Raw genomic sequence first — 16,504 nt, 5'->3', positions numbered from 1 at the left:
CGTGGAATTGAACGGGTTTCATAGATGTGGGGAACCGCCGAGTCACCGACGATAGATGCAATAGGTGGTTGGCAAGGGATTTTTGCACAGTTAACAATGAATAACCTAGTCAATTCGAACTCACTCAATATAAAAATGCATGTTCGGTGTGATAGATAATAAGAGTAAGAACGTTTGACCACATGGAGTGTTGGATGCAGCGATAGGTAACAGCTGAAGTTTGATTTTGACATGGTGAAATTGAAATTCCATGTTTGATAATTGGTTTAAGCCCTTCTAGTTTTTTTTCGTCTTAATCCCGACTCTTCCTTCCTCTCACTTTATCCCTCTTCCCCCTTCTATTCCTCTCTTTTTCTCTCCCTCTCCCCTCTCCCCCTCCGTTGCTGAGAGCCAATGATCCAGATAATTATCACAGCGTCTGGTCAATACAGCTGCCCGTTGAAGCCACGGCGGGTGGTCTAACAGCCGCCCATTGCCGGATCCCAGCGGAGATTGGCGCCGCTACACCAATACCCTTCCAGCCGGCCGGATGGCGCTCAGCGGCCACATTCAGCTGTAAATAGCGCCAGAGTCGCCCCCGGTCACAAACCCGATACCGGCAGCGGACATGCCGATATGATTGTGTGAGCTCGCGCTCCTCGGCGGGAGCGGAATGGAGCGCTACTGACGGACAGATTGGCCGCCCCCGCCCCCGCCCCCGCCCCCTCCCCCGCCTCAGACCAGGCTCACCACGGTCCGATCAGAGCCACGTATTCAGCGGCATTGATGGTGAGAGGCCTGTTGCTGACGGATTTTGAGTGGAGGTGTTTGGGTCCGCAGGAGCCGCCTGCGGCGGTGGTGGTCTTCCCAATCGGCTGAACCGGTTTGTCGGTTTGTCGGTCTGTTGGTTGGTCGGCTTGTCAGTCTGTCAGTCTGTCGGTCTGTTGGTCTGCCTTTTCGCCCGCCTGCTCGTCTGTCGGTCTGTCTATCCATGTGTCCGCCTGTTAGTATGTCGGTCTGTCGATCTGGGTCGGTCGGCTCGGGGAGGGTCGCGTGGGGTCGGGAGAATCGGGGAGGGTCGCGTGGGGTCGGGAGACTCGGGTGACGCCGCCAGTTTCCGATAGTTAGACGGCGTGATTAGCCGGCCTACCTCGTCTCGACGCCTATTGACGGTCGCGAGGCTGGCTCAAGTTAGACGCGTTGCCGTAAGTGCGCGGGCTGAGAGCTCGGGCTTTTGGCCGAAACTAGCCTTTGTGCGAGCGGCCACAGGCGCGACAACCGGGTCGGAATGGAACTTTCTCAGTCCGGCTTAGTTGCATTCGTTTCACGTCATACACGTCACGTCATGTAGCACTATGTTCGTGTGCTCGTATACATAAAGCGAAGCGATATCAGTCAGTCAGAACGGAAGGGCTCGATTTCGCGAGAGGGAGAGTTCCAGGGCTCAAATCAGAACTCGATATGTGAATACATTAATTTAGTTGTCACAAGCAGGAGCACCTGCCGCACCGCAGGTTTCCCAGGCTAAAATAAAGTCAGTGTATAACTTGCTTCAGTGTATAACTTATGTTCTGCCCATCTCGTGACTCGTCTACTGGTGCCTGGTGTGGCTCCTGTCCCACTGCGCACACCTTGTTAGAGAACATTGCGCCACGACTGACCGTCCCACGCCGTGTGTGCCGCAGCATCCTGTACGCGGACATCGTCAACTTCACGCCATTGTCTGAGCAGCTCAGCGCCAGCGACCTGGTGCTGACGCTCAACGACATGTTCGGACGCTTCGACCAGATCGCCCAGGTGAGACTCATGACGTCACACACTGCCATTGTGACGTCACACACTGACCAGGTCGCCCAGGTGAGACACACGATGGCGTCATGCACTGCCAAAGTTATACGTCACACATTGACCAGATCGCTCGGGTGAGACAAATGACGTTACGCATGAACTAGCGGGCTGTATGTGATGGAGCGCCATGATCCCAACTAAAAGGCCCGTCGTTTTAGAAAAAATTGGCCAATTCATTCACTGCTCTGGATACCTCAGAACAATAAATCGCTCGGCCTCAGTAATCAATAACGTCATTCAGAGCTGTCACATCCCATGGCCGAAGGGAACGGTGCCGGTGGGCGATCGTGGATCGTGACGCCGACAGAGCCGTCAAGGGCATAGCGTCCTTCCGCCGCGGGATGGTGGCTTCGACATATAGTTCCCGTGCGTGTCATCTGAGAGCGCCTCTCTCCAGCCGGATATTAGTCGATGCCGAGACATGTCACTTGTCAGAGTACTGCCGAGTGCCGAATACAGTTGCTGAAACCCCTGGCTGTGACAAGTTCGGCTTTGAAAATTTCATCGGAAAGCTGTTCCTAGCGGTACTTTTTGGGTGATCTTTGCTGGCATTCGTCTATAGAAATTGTAAATGAAAGTTGAAAAGAAAAACATCTTACAATGGTATAAACTGCAGGGTTAAATTGCGGTACGTATCTAAAAATATTTCCGCTATAGCTGGAGTTCACTTGAACTTTTCGCTTGGCTCGCAACAGCTGTAATATTCCCGGGATAATACTGAACCAGTGCCGTCTTTGGCGTCCTACAATCGTTTTAAATTGGACAGCCCAGTGTGCTTCATTGAATTAAACTGCAGCATAATCCTGGCCAAATTGCAAATGCCGGTCCATTCCACGTTATTCTACGTGATATTTCTGAGAGTATCGAGTCCATAGCCAGAATCTTTAGATGGGCATTGTAGCTTCTCACTTCGATCTAATTTCTGTTTTTTTGTATGCTTGCGCAAATATGATTAAATTCAAATACCAGCGACTTAATTCTGGTGCTGACCAAGCCAGAGCTTGTTAGTTTGAGCCTGAAAAGAAATCTTGGAAAAATCCTATTCCCGTGACTTGACCTGACCCCGAAATATGTAGATTCTAGAGACCTTGGCCGGACGAACGGCACTAATTCCTGTTTTGTATGCTTGCGCAAATATGATTAAATTCAAATACCAGCGACTTAATTCTGGTGCCGACCAAGCCAGAGCTTGTTAGTTTGAGCCTGAAAAGAAATCTTTGAAAAATAAGAATTATTCCCATGACTTGACCTGACCCCGAAATATGTAGATTCTAGAGACCTTGGCCGGACGATCGCTAACTGTTGGCTCTGGCAAGTCGAGTGGATGGCGGCTGTCCGGAGGTGTTATGTCAGTCTAAGAATTTAGCTACTCTGACAACAGCCAACGAAGGGAGATTCCAAAATAACTTTCTGGCTCGGTGAAACTAGTGACCACGTGGATAACATTATAAATCGTGGTCCCCGGTAATTTCCAACCCGGCGATACCTCACCATGCGTTCTTTGAATTGAGAGAAGTTAAAACCTTCATATATCCCGGTTGTTTGCATACGTCATGTGGCCACCACTAATTAGTGGACGTCACAACACGGAGCTACGAGTTGTGAATGTTTTCCACAAACCGGCACGAGCGTAACCATGTTTGTCAGAAGTTGGCGAAGCTTGTGGTGCGTTGTCACCTAGTGCGGCACGTTATCGCGTGCGCTGGCCTCCGGTCCGGTCAGGCGACCGGCCAAAGGGACCTCCGTTGTGGGCTCTCACTTTATAAACATCAAAAATAAAAATCTAGATAACTCTAGAATATATGTAGATTGTAGGTAGTGTAGATGGGTTGATCATTTATTAATTGTTTCGCATTAGGTCCTTCCAATGTTGATCCAAAGTTGTGCCATTCCAGTTTGAGATTATTTATGCAGAAAGGAGGCCTCTGACACACCATTTTGACGGACATAATCCGTCTCTGTCACTTTCCTAATGGCTGAACCCAACACCCTACATAGTACACTCCACACTTTCGCTAGTCTCTATCAAATGCTCTAACAGATGGACCGTTTTACCATCCAACTGAAGCGGCGGGACCCGACCACAGTCTCTGCGAAACTTAAGCGGCTGTACTTACCATGACCCGTTTTGATTATCCGCCAATACCACAGCGGGTAATCCGGAGCCAGAGACAGCCACTGCCGTCTGACAGCCGATGTCAATATGAGACGTCCTCAGCTCGATAAATTGGCCTGTCGCCAGATTGGTCACAACCCTTGTAACAGCTGTACAAAATGCAAAAAACCTTATCGAGTTTTATCGCCTTGCCCAGTGGAGGCATCGCCAACGGCACTGCCTGTTTTACGTTGCCCTTGAATCTTGATGCTTTGTAGGTGATAATTATGGGTTCACGCACGGTACCTACATTCTTAATTCCTGTAACTGTTATTATGCAAGCGTAGAAATTCAACTGTTAGCATCATCTAATCAGGCAAAGCAAAGTTTTCCTTTCATTGAAATCAACATTACTTATTAAAAGTTATAACTTCTTATTATGCAGACGCAGTTGACAAAAAAAAAAACTCATTTTGCTCACTCGCCTATCGCCGACGGAAGCGTTTAATTTTTAGATACATGACGTAGGTATCTACTATCACCGCCATCTCCTTACCGGTCCAAATATTTCTCAGGAGAACCAGTGTATGCGTATCAAGATTCTGGGCGACTGCTACTACTGCGTTTCGGGACTGCCGGTGTCCCGACCGAGCCACGCCAAGAACTGCGTCAAAATGGGGCTGCAGATGATCGACGCTATACGGTGGGTGACGTTGGGGTGACGGGTCAAATGTGGGTCAATGGTGGGCGAGTGGTGGGTGAGTCAGAAGTGAGTCGATGGGTTAGTGGGTCAGTGGTGCGACTTTGACGTGTCAGTGGTGGGAAGTGCGTCTGTGGGATGTCAGTGTCGGCCAGTGCAAGTGGGTCAGTGGTATGTCAGCGGTGGGTTAGGCTGTCGGTTCAGTGGCCGGTCAGCGGATAAGGGTCAGCGGCGGTCAGCGGCGGTCAGTCTGGCGGTGACAGCTCCCCCCGAGTCTCCCGTCTCCCTCTGATGGCCTGTCTCTGGGAGCTCTCAGCGCGGGCCGACTGACTCGGCGGCTGTCAGGCCGCCGGCGCTGACTCCGTGGTAACCCGGCGCCTGTAGCCTGACCCGGCCGGTGACCTTTCTGGCCGCGGAGTCTGACCACGCCCCCTGAGCCGGTGACCTCGCCCCCACCTCGGTAATGATCCTGTCGGGTCACCAGGCTCGAGAAGCTGCTACCCCGATAGCAGGGTGGCGCGGGCAAGTCGAACGGAAGAAAGGCAGGGCAGTGACGTAATGCCTTGGCCATTGGCTTCGAGTCCGTTGGGGTCACACACAAGTGGGTAAAATCACACCAAATACGATCAACTCACGCAACTGTCTGATCAGTTATCGATATGGGGTGAATATTGACATTCAATTATAAATTTTGCTTTTTATCTGCTGAACATGTTGTAGGTATGTATTTTATTCACAGCTATCCACTGCGAGTTATATAAGGTTTCCGCGTGCCTATATATAATTAAACTTCAAAATTTCAGCTACACGGTTTTTTGTTTTGTTTTATGGCGTCTTTCAGCTCCGAATCATCACCTGGCCATTGTATTCCGGAGTGTGATTCACACTGAAAATGGCTAGGCATTATCTTCGTCATAACGTAAATTGAGCTAGGTTTTTACTGGTGTTAGCTCAGTTGAAGTGTGTTGAGCTGACAACACTGGTTGACAACGTACCAAAACAGCTACCGCCACCGCAAATGGTCTCCTTTAGGGAGCTACAGCTGCTGTGGCGATAACGCGTCTGTCCCCAAATGCGACAGTCGCCGTCGGCCGTTCCCTCTCATATGAAGCTCCACTATACAGCCGGGTCGGCCAGGGGACAATGACCAAGGCTCAAAGTTGAGCCCAAAATGTTTCTATTCATTTCGAGAGGTAGTGGTGTCCATGTTTATGCAAACCTTCGAAAAAGGGTTGATCAAGACCTAGCCTTAGGTAAATCTAAATGCAAGCAAGTAAACTGTTTCTTTTTACATTTTTACATTATTAATCTATCAGCATATCATAATAAGGATATCTTTTATGGTAAGCGTATTCGATGATCGAAAAAAAGTTTGTGAGCAAATGTCAGTAGCATATTTTGTTGATAGTTCCGAAACAATTTGCCATCACAATGTTTTATTTTGTCATTATGTTTTTTTTAAACATTCAACGCATTTTATTGTACATTGTAGGAACTACATATTACATCCATGACCATTTTATTAAGTCATTGTAATTTTGTCTGTTTTACCTCTTTCACGATGGTGTTTACGCTGGCATCTGGAACAAACTTAAATTTTTTTGCTCATTTTTTGTCGTACCTTCATAATGACGTATACATCTATACAATTGTAAAATCACACACAAAGTCGAGGAGAAGGGAGAAAGTTCTCGAGCCTCATAGCACAAATGCAGCCCGCTAAGTAATCGTCCGTCAATATTTCTTCTGTTGTATCTTGCCTCGAACCTCTGTTTTTTTTTTGCGGGAGGGATTAGGGCTAGTTCCCCAGATGTCGGCCGGCCAATCAAATAGTCCGGCCAAGTCCGGCCTTCTGATCATTGCCGCGGGAATCGGACTCCTCCGAGAATCGTACGTTCCCCTAACTGGCTCGACGTCTTGGCCTGTTAAGCAATCTTCATCAAACAGCGTTCTCGTGTTGGGTAGACGGATGCTACTTCGACAGCAGTTTCTACTGAAGTCTTATGATCTCTAAGGAGACGCTGAATTGAGATCGAAATGGCGCTTAAATCAGACGCTTGCCTAAAACATCGAAGAGAAGAATTTTCAGGGCAGCAGTGAACATTGGAGGCTCAAACACGTAATTTCATTTCATACTTAGGTAGAAAAAATAGTATTGCTGCTGTTGAGGAAAACATTGATAAGATTACAGCTATAGCCTTTAAATATTACAGTATTTATTTCATTTGTATTGGAATGTGATCATTACCTCCTTGTTTCCTGTGGGTCGCGATGTCATTCATCGTCTCGATTCCGATTCCATATTTTTAAGACAATATTTTCATAGCCTATTTCCCACTCTCATACATTTCAGGACGGTGCGTCAGGCGACCGGTTTCAACGTGGACATGCGGATCGGCGTGCACTCTGGTAACGTGCTCTGCGGCGTGCTCGGCCTGCGCAAATGGCAGTACGATGTCTGGTCGGACGACGTCACACTTGCAAACCACATGGAGTCGGGCGGCGTGCCCGGGTGAGTATAACGACAGTGTGACGTCTGATATGACGTCACACTGGCCAACCATATGGAGTCGGGCGGAATGCCCGGGTGAGTATAACGACAGTATGACGTCACACTGGCCAACCACATGGAGTCGGGCGGCGTGCCCGGGTGAGTATAACGACAGTGTGACGTCTTATATGACGTCACACTGGCCAACCATATGGAGTCGGGCGGAATGCCCGGGTGAGTATAACGACAGTGTGACGTCACACTGGCCAACCACATGGAGTCGGGCGGCGTGCCCGGGTGAGTATAACGACGGTGTGACGTCTGATATGACGTCACACTGGCCAACCACATGGAGTCGGGCGGCGTGCCCGGGTGAGTATAACGACGGTGTGACGTCACACTGGCCAACCACATGGAGTCGGGCGGCGTGCCCGGGTGAGTATAACGACGGTGTGACGTCTGATATGACGTCACACTGGCCAACCATATGGAGTCGGGCGGAATGCCCGGGTGAGTATAACGACGGTGTGACGTCACACTGGCCAACCACATGGAGTCGGGCGGCGTGCCCGGGTGAGTATAACGACAGTGTGACGTCTGATATGACGTCACGCTGGCCAACCATATGGAGTCGGGCGGCGTGCCCGGGTGAGTATAACGACAGTGTGACGTCTGATATGACGTCACGCTGGCCAACCATATGGAGTCGGGCGGCGTGCCCGGGTGAGTAACGAGAGTTCAATGATTGATCTTTTGACGTCATACTGGTGCAATGATGTGGAGTCGAGCGGGGCTCCAGAGGGTGAGTGAGGATTTGGGCTGATAGAGGGCTGGGTGCTCACTGCCCAATGTGTTTTTGGGACAAGGTCTGGTTGGAAGTCGACACGGGTGTAATGATAGCGTATTGCTTAGAGTCAGTATGCATGCCGACTCATGCCAGTTTCACTTTAAATGCCAGTTAATGGTAACGCCGCATCCTTGCTCAAACGCGTATCCGCGGTTGGCCTCTAGAGCCGCGCCGGCCGGCACTGTCGAGCGGTGATCCGACCTGACCTCGCCGGAGGGTTCGTGACGTCACCAGCGGGCCGCCGTGAGCGGGACGGCTGAGGTCCACTCAACGCGACCCGGGCGAGTGAAGCGGACCAGCAGCGGTCGCTGCTGAGCGCGTTTTCCTCCACCCACCCCTCCAACCATATGCGTTGGTTTTACTTACCTTCATTTCCTTACCTCGTCGACCGTCTCCTCTCTCTTAACGATCGCCTGGAAGGTGAATAGGATATAAGGGAGAGAGAGAGACGGCCGGCCGATAAACAGCCAACACATGAGTATGGATCAATTGATGCCGAAGCGTTACGGGATTATCTAAAGATAACGCCAGTTAATGATGCCGAAGCGTTACGGGATTATCTAAAGATAACGCCAGTTATATAACGTTTAAAGCCAACATTGCATTTAAATCTGCCGGTCCTGCAGCTCAGTCGGTATAGCGTTGGACTCCGCGTGGTGAGAGCACGCTTCCCGGTCATAACAGTCCGGGTTCGAAATGCGACGGGCGTTTGACGTTTATGGGCCTGACAGGTATGCTTGCGGTTGGTGGCAGGCCGTAGCCAGGCGAAGTCAGTTAGGGGACCGGCCGTGCGCGGCTATGTGCGCTGGACTCCAAATTCTGCCATAGAACCGGAATTGCACGATCGGAAGGTAGAGGGCGGGGTCAACGCAACAAGCTTCGCTTAGCGGGGACTCTGTCCTTGTGAGTTGTGAATTCTTCCATTCAAAAGGTTCGGACTAAATTTATAACACAAATCTTCCACTTAACTCTAGGTTAAATCATTACAGTGTCATACATTTGCTGACTTTCTGGCATCATATATATGCTTACCAAGTATACAGTTCTGAATTCATCCCTTTAGCTAAGTATATCCTAATCGTAAGCGCAACTCACAGTATTCGCACCACACTGCTGTTCTGTGTTTTCTCCCTACGGGTCACAGTATGTGCACGCACACTTCAATGTTTGTTTTCGCCAAGTTAACGGCGCTTATTTCGCACATTTCACATTGCGTTTGTTCGCTGTGGTCTGACTCGGATTTATTTGACGCCCCTAAACGGCTTACGCTGCGGATACCCGCGCCGAGCCGAATGAGAAGCTGAAAGTCGAGCCCAATGCCAGCTCTAAGCCCATCTTAGGAGCTGCCAAATTGTTGCTTATGTGCAATATCAGTAATAGCTTCACATCTTGTAAATATAGTTTGCGGACATAACATAATTCTACAGACGATTTATGAACCTGAAAAATCATGTCGTATTTACCGGTGGTTTTCTCGTGATTGCAGCTGGTAACGCGTTGGCGATATAGAGAGATGAAATTGGCATATAGGCCTGGCCTTTGATTCAATGCGGATCTTGAGACAACATCCGTTTTTCAAGTTGGGTCACCTCGCTGACATATGACGTCATATGTAAATTTCTGCATGGTACACAAATTGGAATACAGCAAATGTTTTCGCTTCTAAAGGGCAATTACCTGGCCTGCCGCTGCAGCCAAGCTGCGCGCAATCTTACCAATTTCCATGTTAGTTCAGTTTATCCTAGGGTCTTGGTTTTGGAAGTGTTTAGATCTTCGCTCATTGTCTGAAGTTCGACGCTTTGGTTACCTGTCTTCTCCGAGAAGCTGAGTCGCTTGGTCTTCCAAGCGGCAAGTGCAAACAGCCGTCTGAGGACATTTAGCGACATTCTGGGACTGTTTTCGGGAAGGAGAGTCAACAGGCCTGTGTTTATCCTCTCGAGCCGCTCCGAATTACGAAAGATTACCTCCAGCTGTAGATGAAATGTTGAAGAGATGTCCACAGCTGCCTCGACATTATAAACGGCGGGCTCTCACATCCGGCCAAAACTGCAGTTGAAAGATGAACAGTGCGTCATCCTCTCCATGGCTTCTTACCTAGCTGCACATACACATATAGTGGAACACTAAGCTACAACCTATTCACAAAGAAAGCTGCATTGAAGAAAACAGTGAACATTCTTGAGGTCATTACGCTTATGTGCAGTGATGCGCGAATATGAGGGTGCTTAATTCCGCATTTTTCTTTTTTTTGAAATAAAAAGACATATACGATAATGACGCAGTTACTATATAAATAAAAATGGAAACGAAGGCACGTTTGCTTTAAGTTGTGCTAGAAAAGGGAACGATAGTCAATCAATATATCATAATGCAGCCTTCCATGGCAAAGTCGACGAAGCTTTGTGCTCCTCATTTGGCGCACTTGCCTGTTCCCATCTTGCCACCAACAACGCTGCTATATTTTTGTGGTCAGTGGTGCTTTCTTTTTCACCATTTTTCAGCACAAGCCTTTCATCTTGTGTCGAGAGGTAACTCACGTTCGAATGTTTACCAGCCGATGTCGATTTGTATGAGGGCTGCGCAACAATGCGGCTCTCCTCACGCTAACGGGCTGCGCCGAGGTGTTCCAGCAGTCCACTCGGCGGCCCGGCGCTCTCCCCCGAATGGTATCGGTAATCGGTATCGAATAGCGCTGATGATCGCCACCCGCCGGACATGGCCAGCTGACGACTGCCTCGGGGCATCATGTGACCTGTCCCGTGGGTGTGTGGTGGGATCACGTGTTCGGTGACTGTTAGGGAGACGCGAGCTCTGAACAGTGAACAGAAATGACAGCTTGAAAAGGATTTATCATTTCTTATATATGCGGCCTTGTATCTCCGACTGAAATACGTGTTAAGTACAATGATTGTTAAAGTCAAGTTAAAGTTATTTGAATTTCGATCAGATGCTATCTCTATGTTTATTTAGTAGGTATACAAATTTAGCAAGGCTTTGGTTAAATTGAGCGTGACAATTTTATGCAACTTTTATGATATTTTAAGGTGCCATACGCTCAATAAGTGTGTCTTAATTTCAATGTGTGGCCATGGTGTGGCCAAAAGATTGCATCCCAAAAAACTATATGAACATCGGAATGCGTCGTGGAGCGGATGAGAGATTCTCTGTTCGATATTAAGCTGCAGCGCTGGTGGTGTTCTGCGCCAGAACCATCAAACTTTCAGAACACTGCAGAGAGCAGGTATTCTCGGAACACTGCGGCAAGTGTGAAGTATAGGCACTCACCAAACTTCTGAACACCACCGTCTCATAGTTGTGAACTTTGGTTCATACATCCCTGAGATATTCAGCGTATGCAAATGATGGGTGGTTTGTGCACACCAGCCCATGTATAAATGATCTTCCCTTGCAAAGACAAGACTTCACCAGCATTCGGAGGAAGAGAAGCCAACTTAAATGGACGGGCGTGAAAGGATAAATGGCCGATGACGGCGCTTAAATTTCGTACTAAATGTATCGAAGGTTACATAACGTAGTTCAAAGCGGCAATCCTCCTATATTTGACAGCCTATGATGAGTTCTATCGAATGTAGCTACTTCAGTCTTTTATTTGAAATGTTAATGCTGAAGTGGCAAGAGGTCATTGTAGTAAGGCTTTGTCGTGAATATTGTAAAAAGACACGCCCAAGTAGATATTACAACCACAATTGAATCTGAGGGGGACTCAATCAAACTGTTGAAGCCATCTGAATCAGCTCAAGATTGCGTCACCACCTGCTGCATTGCTGAAGGAGCACTCAACTTCGAACTTTAACATAGTTTCAATTGAAATCTGGCGTGCAAAAAGCTTGGAGCTGTATGAAGGCTCTCGTTCTACGAGTTGGATCGCCCACGATTGCTATAATGCCAGCAAAACATTTGCAGTTCACTACCTTGGTTCGAAACCTCTTGAATACAGGCTCACATGTTGAATACTTTTAAGTGGTTGACCGGTTGATTATTTTATGATTTACGTGTATAACCTGCAATCAAACGTATGCCGCTATTTCTGCTCCCGCAAAGCTATTGTTTACTAATATTTTGCAGTGATAAAAAGACACATATTTGAAACGCTCTCTCAAAACTCTCTTTTCAGCTTTTCGGGATCACTGATACCATTTCTAACATAATGTACTCTGCTGTTTCTATATCCGTAAAATCGTGAGAGAATATGCTCCCATCTTAGCTATTTTACACCACTATTATTTATGCAGTCTAAATAGGTATTACTCCTATATCCACCCTGCAACATGGTTTCAACATCCCCCCGCCCCGCCACCAGAGAGGGGATAATGGCTAGCTGAATTCCGACCGAACGTGCCTAACTTATCATAGACATCATTCAGCGTAACATAGTTGACATGGAAACAACCAGCTGATAGGCATCGAACCGTGCTTAATTGGTGTTTTCTTGACCACGCTACCACTCGATGAAAACATTTGAAGTGCTGAACTCAAAGTGGAATTCGAGCTATTGCAAGCTGACATCTATCATTACATGCAGCTGAAGGTGCTGGAAAGAAATCTGAGCTATTTTTCTGTTACATGATTGAAAACTCGAAGAGCTCCATCTTTTCCTACCTCATCTTCCGTCACAACTACAGCGATATTACTGCTATCAACCGGCGATCTGTCGTATCATAGTGCCTTGGCAAGTACCAGCCCTAAGTCGTTCATCAGTGCGGTTAAATACCTCGGTTCTGTCACCCTAACCAGTTTGGTACTCCAGTCAGAGCAATCTTAGCCCGACGCGGTATTCTAACCCTTCCACTCTGACCCATGTGTATCGCGCTTTTCAGCCGGGTTCACATCACGCACGCCACGCTGATCCAGCTGGACGGAGCGTATGAGACAGAGCCGGGCGACGGTCACCTGCGCGACTGGTACATCGCCGAGACTCGCACCCGCACCTACCTCATCGTACCGCCTCAGGTGAACCGCGGCGCGGGCTGGAATCGGCCGTGACGACAGGCTTCGGGTAGCAGTCCTCTGTAAGGCTATAGAATGAACAAGACACGGATGTAAAACTATAACGGAGATCGTTCTTTTTGCGTTGCATCTGTGACCAGAACCAGTTTTATATCATTAGTTCATCAAATCGATGATTCAGTCACTAATGTGTTGATGGTGGCGTGTTGCAGACGTCGGCTGTGAATGACACGGCTGGCTACAAGATGGCGGCCAAGCGCAACAAGTACGTCGAGTGCTGGGGCGCCGACAAGCCGTTCGCCAACATCAACGAAACGGCGCTAGCCACCAACATTGGACTGGCGGTAGGTGACCAAATAAATAGCAACGAAAAATACACGAGAAGAAACTTTCATTAGGTAACTGAACCTCTGTGCAGATTCGCGGAAAACATTGACATTGCATAAAGTGCAACCTATGCCTGGGTCCTTGAACGTCATAAAGCATGGATGTTTTTTTATTGAGTACCTCTATTCGATTACGATACACCTAGCATCATCGAAAAAAGAAGTAGCGATTCTAGGCGGTTAAATTTAAATGAAAGACGAAACAAAACAAAAACAGCCCGACCAAAACTACAGAAAACAATGAAAATACGGTACCGAACTTTGGCATCTTCTGAACTAAACTAATTGAAAGGCAGGGGAAGCTAAAAATCGTTATCCAACTGTCCGTTGTAGGTAGGTGCTGTGGTTACGGGACGCTCCATTGTGTTTCCGACTGTGCCGCAGTGCTCCCGGTCAGTGCGGTGCAGTCTACCCCCGCAGTGATTGGCCTCTACACACAGAAAAATATTGACACCGTTAGCGGTGTAATTGCACAGTACATATCTGAGCACTTGAGAAAAGTTAATTTAGTCCCTTCCCCGCTTAAATTACTCGCGCTTCTAAATGAACACCAGGAAGAAGGTAATAGAACACTGATAGGAGGGTTGGGTGTTTTACTACATGTAGCAAAACACCCAACCCTCCTAACAGTGTTCTATTACCTTCTTCCTGGTGTTCATTTAGAAGCGCGAGTAATTTAAGCGGGGAAGGGACTAAATTAACTTTCCTCAAGTGCTCAGATATGTACTGTGCAATTACACCGCTAACGGTGTTAATATTTTTCTGTGTGTACCAGCGCTGACTCGGCGCTATACCTGGTGGGCGAGGGCTGAGGGCTGTTCAGTTCGCTATTCAGTACCCAATGTTCAGTACATACATACGTCCGTCTGCTCCGGCTGCTCACTGCTGCCAAAGTCAAGGTCACATTACCATAGCATAAACAGCCTTCGGAGGCTACTTACGGGGTGGCGAGCTAAACACTTCACTCTCTTGTGTCTCCTCATAAAGTTGATTATGATTGCTCGAGTGTTTTGGCAGCAGTAGGCAGCAGAACACCAGCAGACTCCGAACAGCCCTCTTGACTCAAGGCAAACTTGTGATATATTGCTATGGTCTGTGAACTGTTCCAATCGTTTTTTTTTATTACTTATTTTGAAGTGCACTATTGAGAGTGTCTTATATGCCTAAATTATGATTTTCTAATGAATTCCACAGTAGTCTCTTAGAGTCTTGGGCAATTAATTGGATTGATTCTTCCTTCTGCAATTCATTCGGAGCTCACCGACATGTGTTCGAACACCGATCAACTGTCAAACTATTCATAATTTAGAGCACGCACCAACTTCGAGCAATAGTCTCACGCACCGCCTGCAGCGGTTCTGATGTTATTGGCCAGTCACAATATCGGCCACCGGACTCGTTGTCACGCATAGCCGTATTTGTGGCAGACGACCCACAGATAGGCCGACGTTTGTTGACCGTGTTCGGCATAGCGCAGCTGACACCGGGCCATTTTCGTCGCATCTGACAAAAAAGTGTCAGACGTAGTGTCAATGTTTCCATAATAATGCATGTTTTCGATGTCCTTTTTGTGAGTTAACGTTACTTTGTGGAATGCTTTGTTTCCGTTTTTTTTGTCGATCTGTCATATGAAAGTTAATAAGCCCCAATAAGACGAGGGACCAACATTATATAACCGCGGGCGCAGCGTTTCTCTGTGCTGTCGTGTGTTGTTTACCAAATACACCTGACAGCATGGGAGTGTAAATCACATTCCGTGTCACAACTACACCCAATTTGGTCACCTTTAGCCAGTGCAGTGTGCTAGTGTCACTGACCTGGCCTTCACATCCTGTGCCACCGTCCGAGTACCACTGCACCGGCTTCTGATACGGTCAGGGCAGACTAAAGGGTACTGTCTCCGTTCGGTGACAACGGCCCGCTGCCGACAACCGGGCTGTGTCATCCCATCCTCTTTCCGACAGCTGCCGATTGGTGTCGGACAGGGCGCTCTGACACTCCTGCGCTCTGACCTTATCCGACCAGTGGTTACACCTAACGGGCAGGAGATCCGATTGACCGAGTCGTTACCGTTTTAGGTCTAACAGCCTCCTAACAATAATTTTTTATTGATTTCACGTTAATCACAACGTGAAAATAATCGGTCGTTTAGTACAAAAAAGCGCCTTGAATGCCTAGTTGATTTTGACACTGTATTGACGTTGAACAGATTGCATACAAAATTCAATGCACCGACTTAGTTGCTCCATCCCTCTCCTCTCTCTCTCTCTCTCTCTCTCTCTCTCTCTCTCTCTCTCTCTCTCTCTCTCTCTCTCTCTCTCTCTCTCTCTCTCTCTCTCTCTCTCTCTCTCTCTCTCTCTCTCCCTCCGTGCCTCTTTCCTCCTCGCCCCTCTATCTCTAAGCTGACCGTGTGCCACTCGTTACAGAGTTTGTCGTCAGTGGAGGCCAGCCTATTTCCACTGGGACTATCCACCATTGACTGCGGGTGAGTCTTCCCCAGAGTCTTGTCCCCCTGCATCTGGGAAGGAAACTATCAAACTAGGATCCGACTGCCATGAGCTCCACCTGGTCACAGGAATGTAACATCTACAGAAGAGTGCCTGCATGAACATTGTATCTCTTGTTATGTTGTTTTGTTCTTGATTATCACTTATTCATGTTGACAAGCCTTCTAATTGCTGTAGACACCGCAATAGACTCTTTTTATCCGCTCCTTGTTACCATTTTACAGCGTAAATGAGTATTGACAATGCGCCGGCAGTTTTCTCACCCCATTGTTATCGAGGTGACGAGGACGGACGTCGTTCCGCGATGCCACAACGGTCGATCATAACATCGTTTCCCAAAGGCACCTCGAATGACGTTATTGCGCGCGGCGGAAGCGCCCAAATTGCGTTATGAGGTGATTCGGATCGCCGCATACTATAGCGTTCCGCTGCATCAATTGCCCACGCCCGAATGAATACGAAATTAGCATGGAGTCAAGATTGGCCTGGCTGATTTACAGCCTGGAATGAGTGATTTATTATGCCACCAATAAAAGTTAATCAGCTCTTGCGGAGCCAAAATAGCTCTCCTGACGGGAATGGAGAGCTGCTGAATCACGAGGTCGTAAAGCACTCAACCGTACCGTCTGTTCCTTACATCCCTCTCGCTCTACCTAACTACTTATGTAAAAGCTGCCTGATAC

At 48.1% G+C, this 16,504-nt stretch overlaps 1 protein-coding gene across 1 annotated transcript in view; it reads left to right on the top strand.

Moving 5' to 3' along the window:
- The window catches only part of LOC122365552 (adenylate cyclase type 2-like), a 69,878-nt gene that overhangs the window by 31,149 nt on the left and 22,225 nt on the right, over nucleotides 1-16,504 (top strand). The window contains exons 6-11 of the mRNA XM_043336842.1: nucleotides 1,665-1,776; nucleotides 4,498-4,625; nucleotides 6,976-7,134; nucleotides 12,799-12,931; nucleotides 13,141-13,272; nucleotides 15,741-15,799. Of these exons, the coding sequence (XP_043192777.1) occupies nucleotides 1,665-1,776; nucleotides 4,498-4,625; nucleotides 6,976-7,134; nucleotides 12,799-12,931; nucleotides 13,141-13,272; nucleotides 15,741-15,799 (723 nt within the window). The remainder of the gene's footprint in view (nucleotides 1-1,664; nucleotides 1,777-4,497; nucleotides 4,626-6,975; nucleotides 7,135-12,798; nucleotides 12,932-13,140; nucleotides 13,273-15,740; nucleotides 15,800-16,504) is intronic.

The sequence above is a fragment of the Amphibalanus amphitrite genome, unplaced genomic scaffold (assembly GCF_019059575.1).
Source record: "Amphibalanus amphitrite isolate SeventyFive unplaced genomic scaffold, NRLGWU_Aamphi_draft 000748F_arrow, whole genome shotgun sequence".
Classification (NCBI taxonomy): Eukaryota; Metazoa; Arthropoda; class Thecostraca; order Balanomorpha; family Balanidae; genus Amphibalanus; species Amphibalanus amphitrite.
The sequence above is the reverse complement of the archived record's forward strand: the minus strand, read 5'-3'. Positions and strand labels throughout refer to the sequence as shown.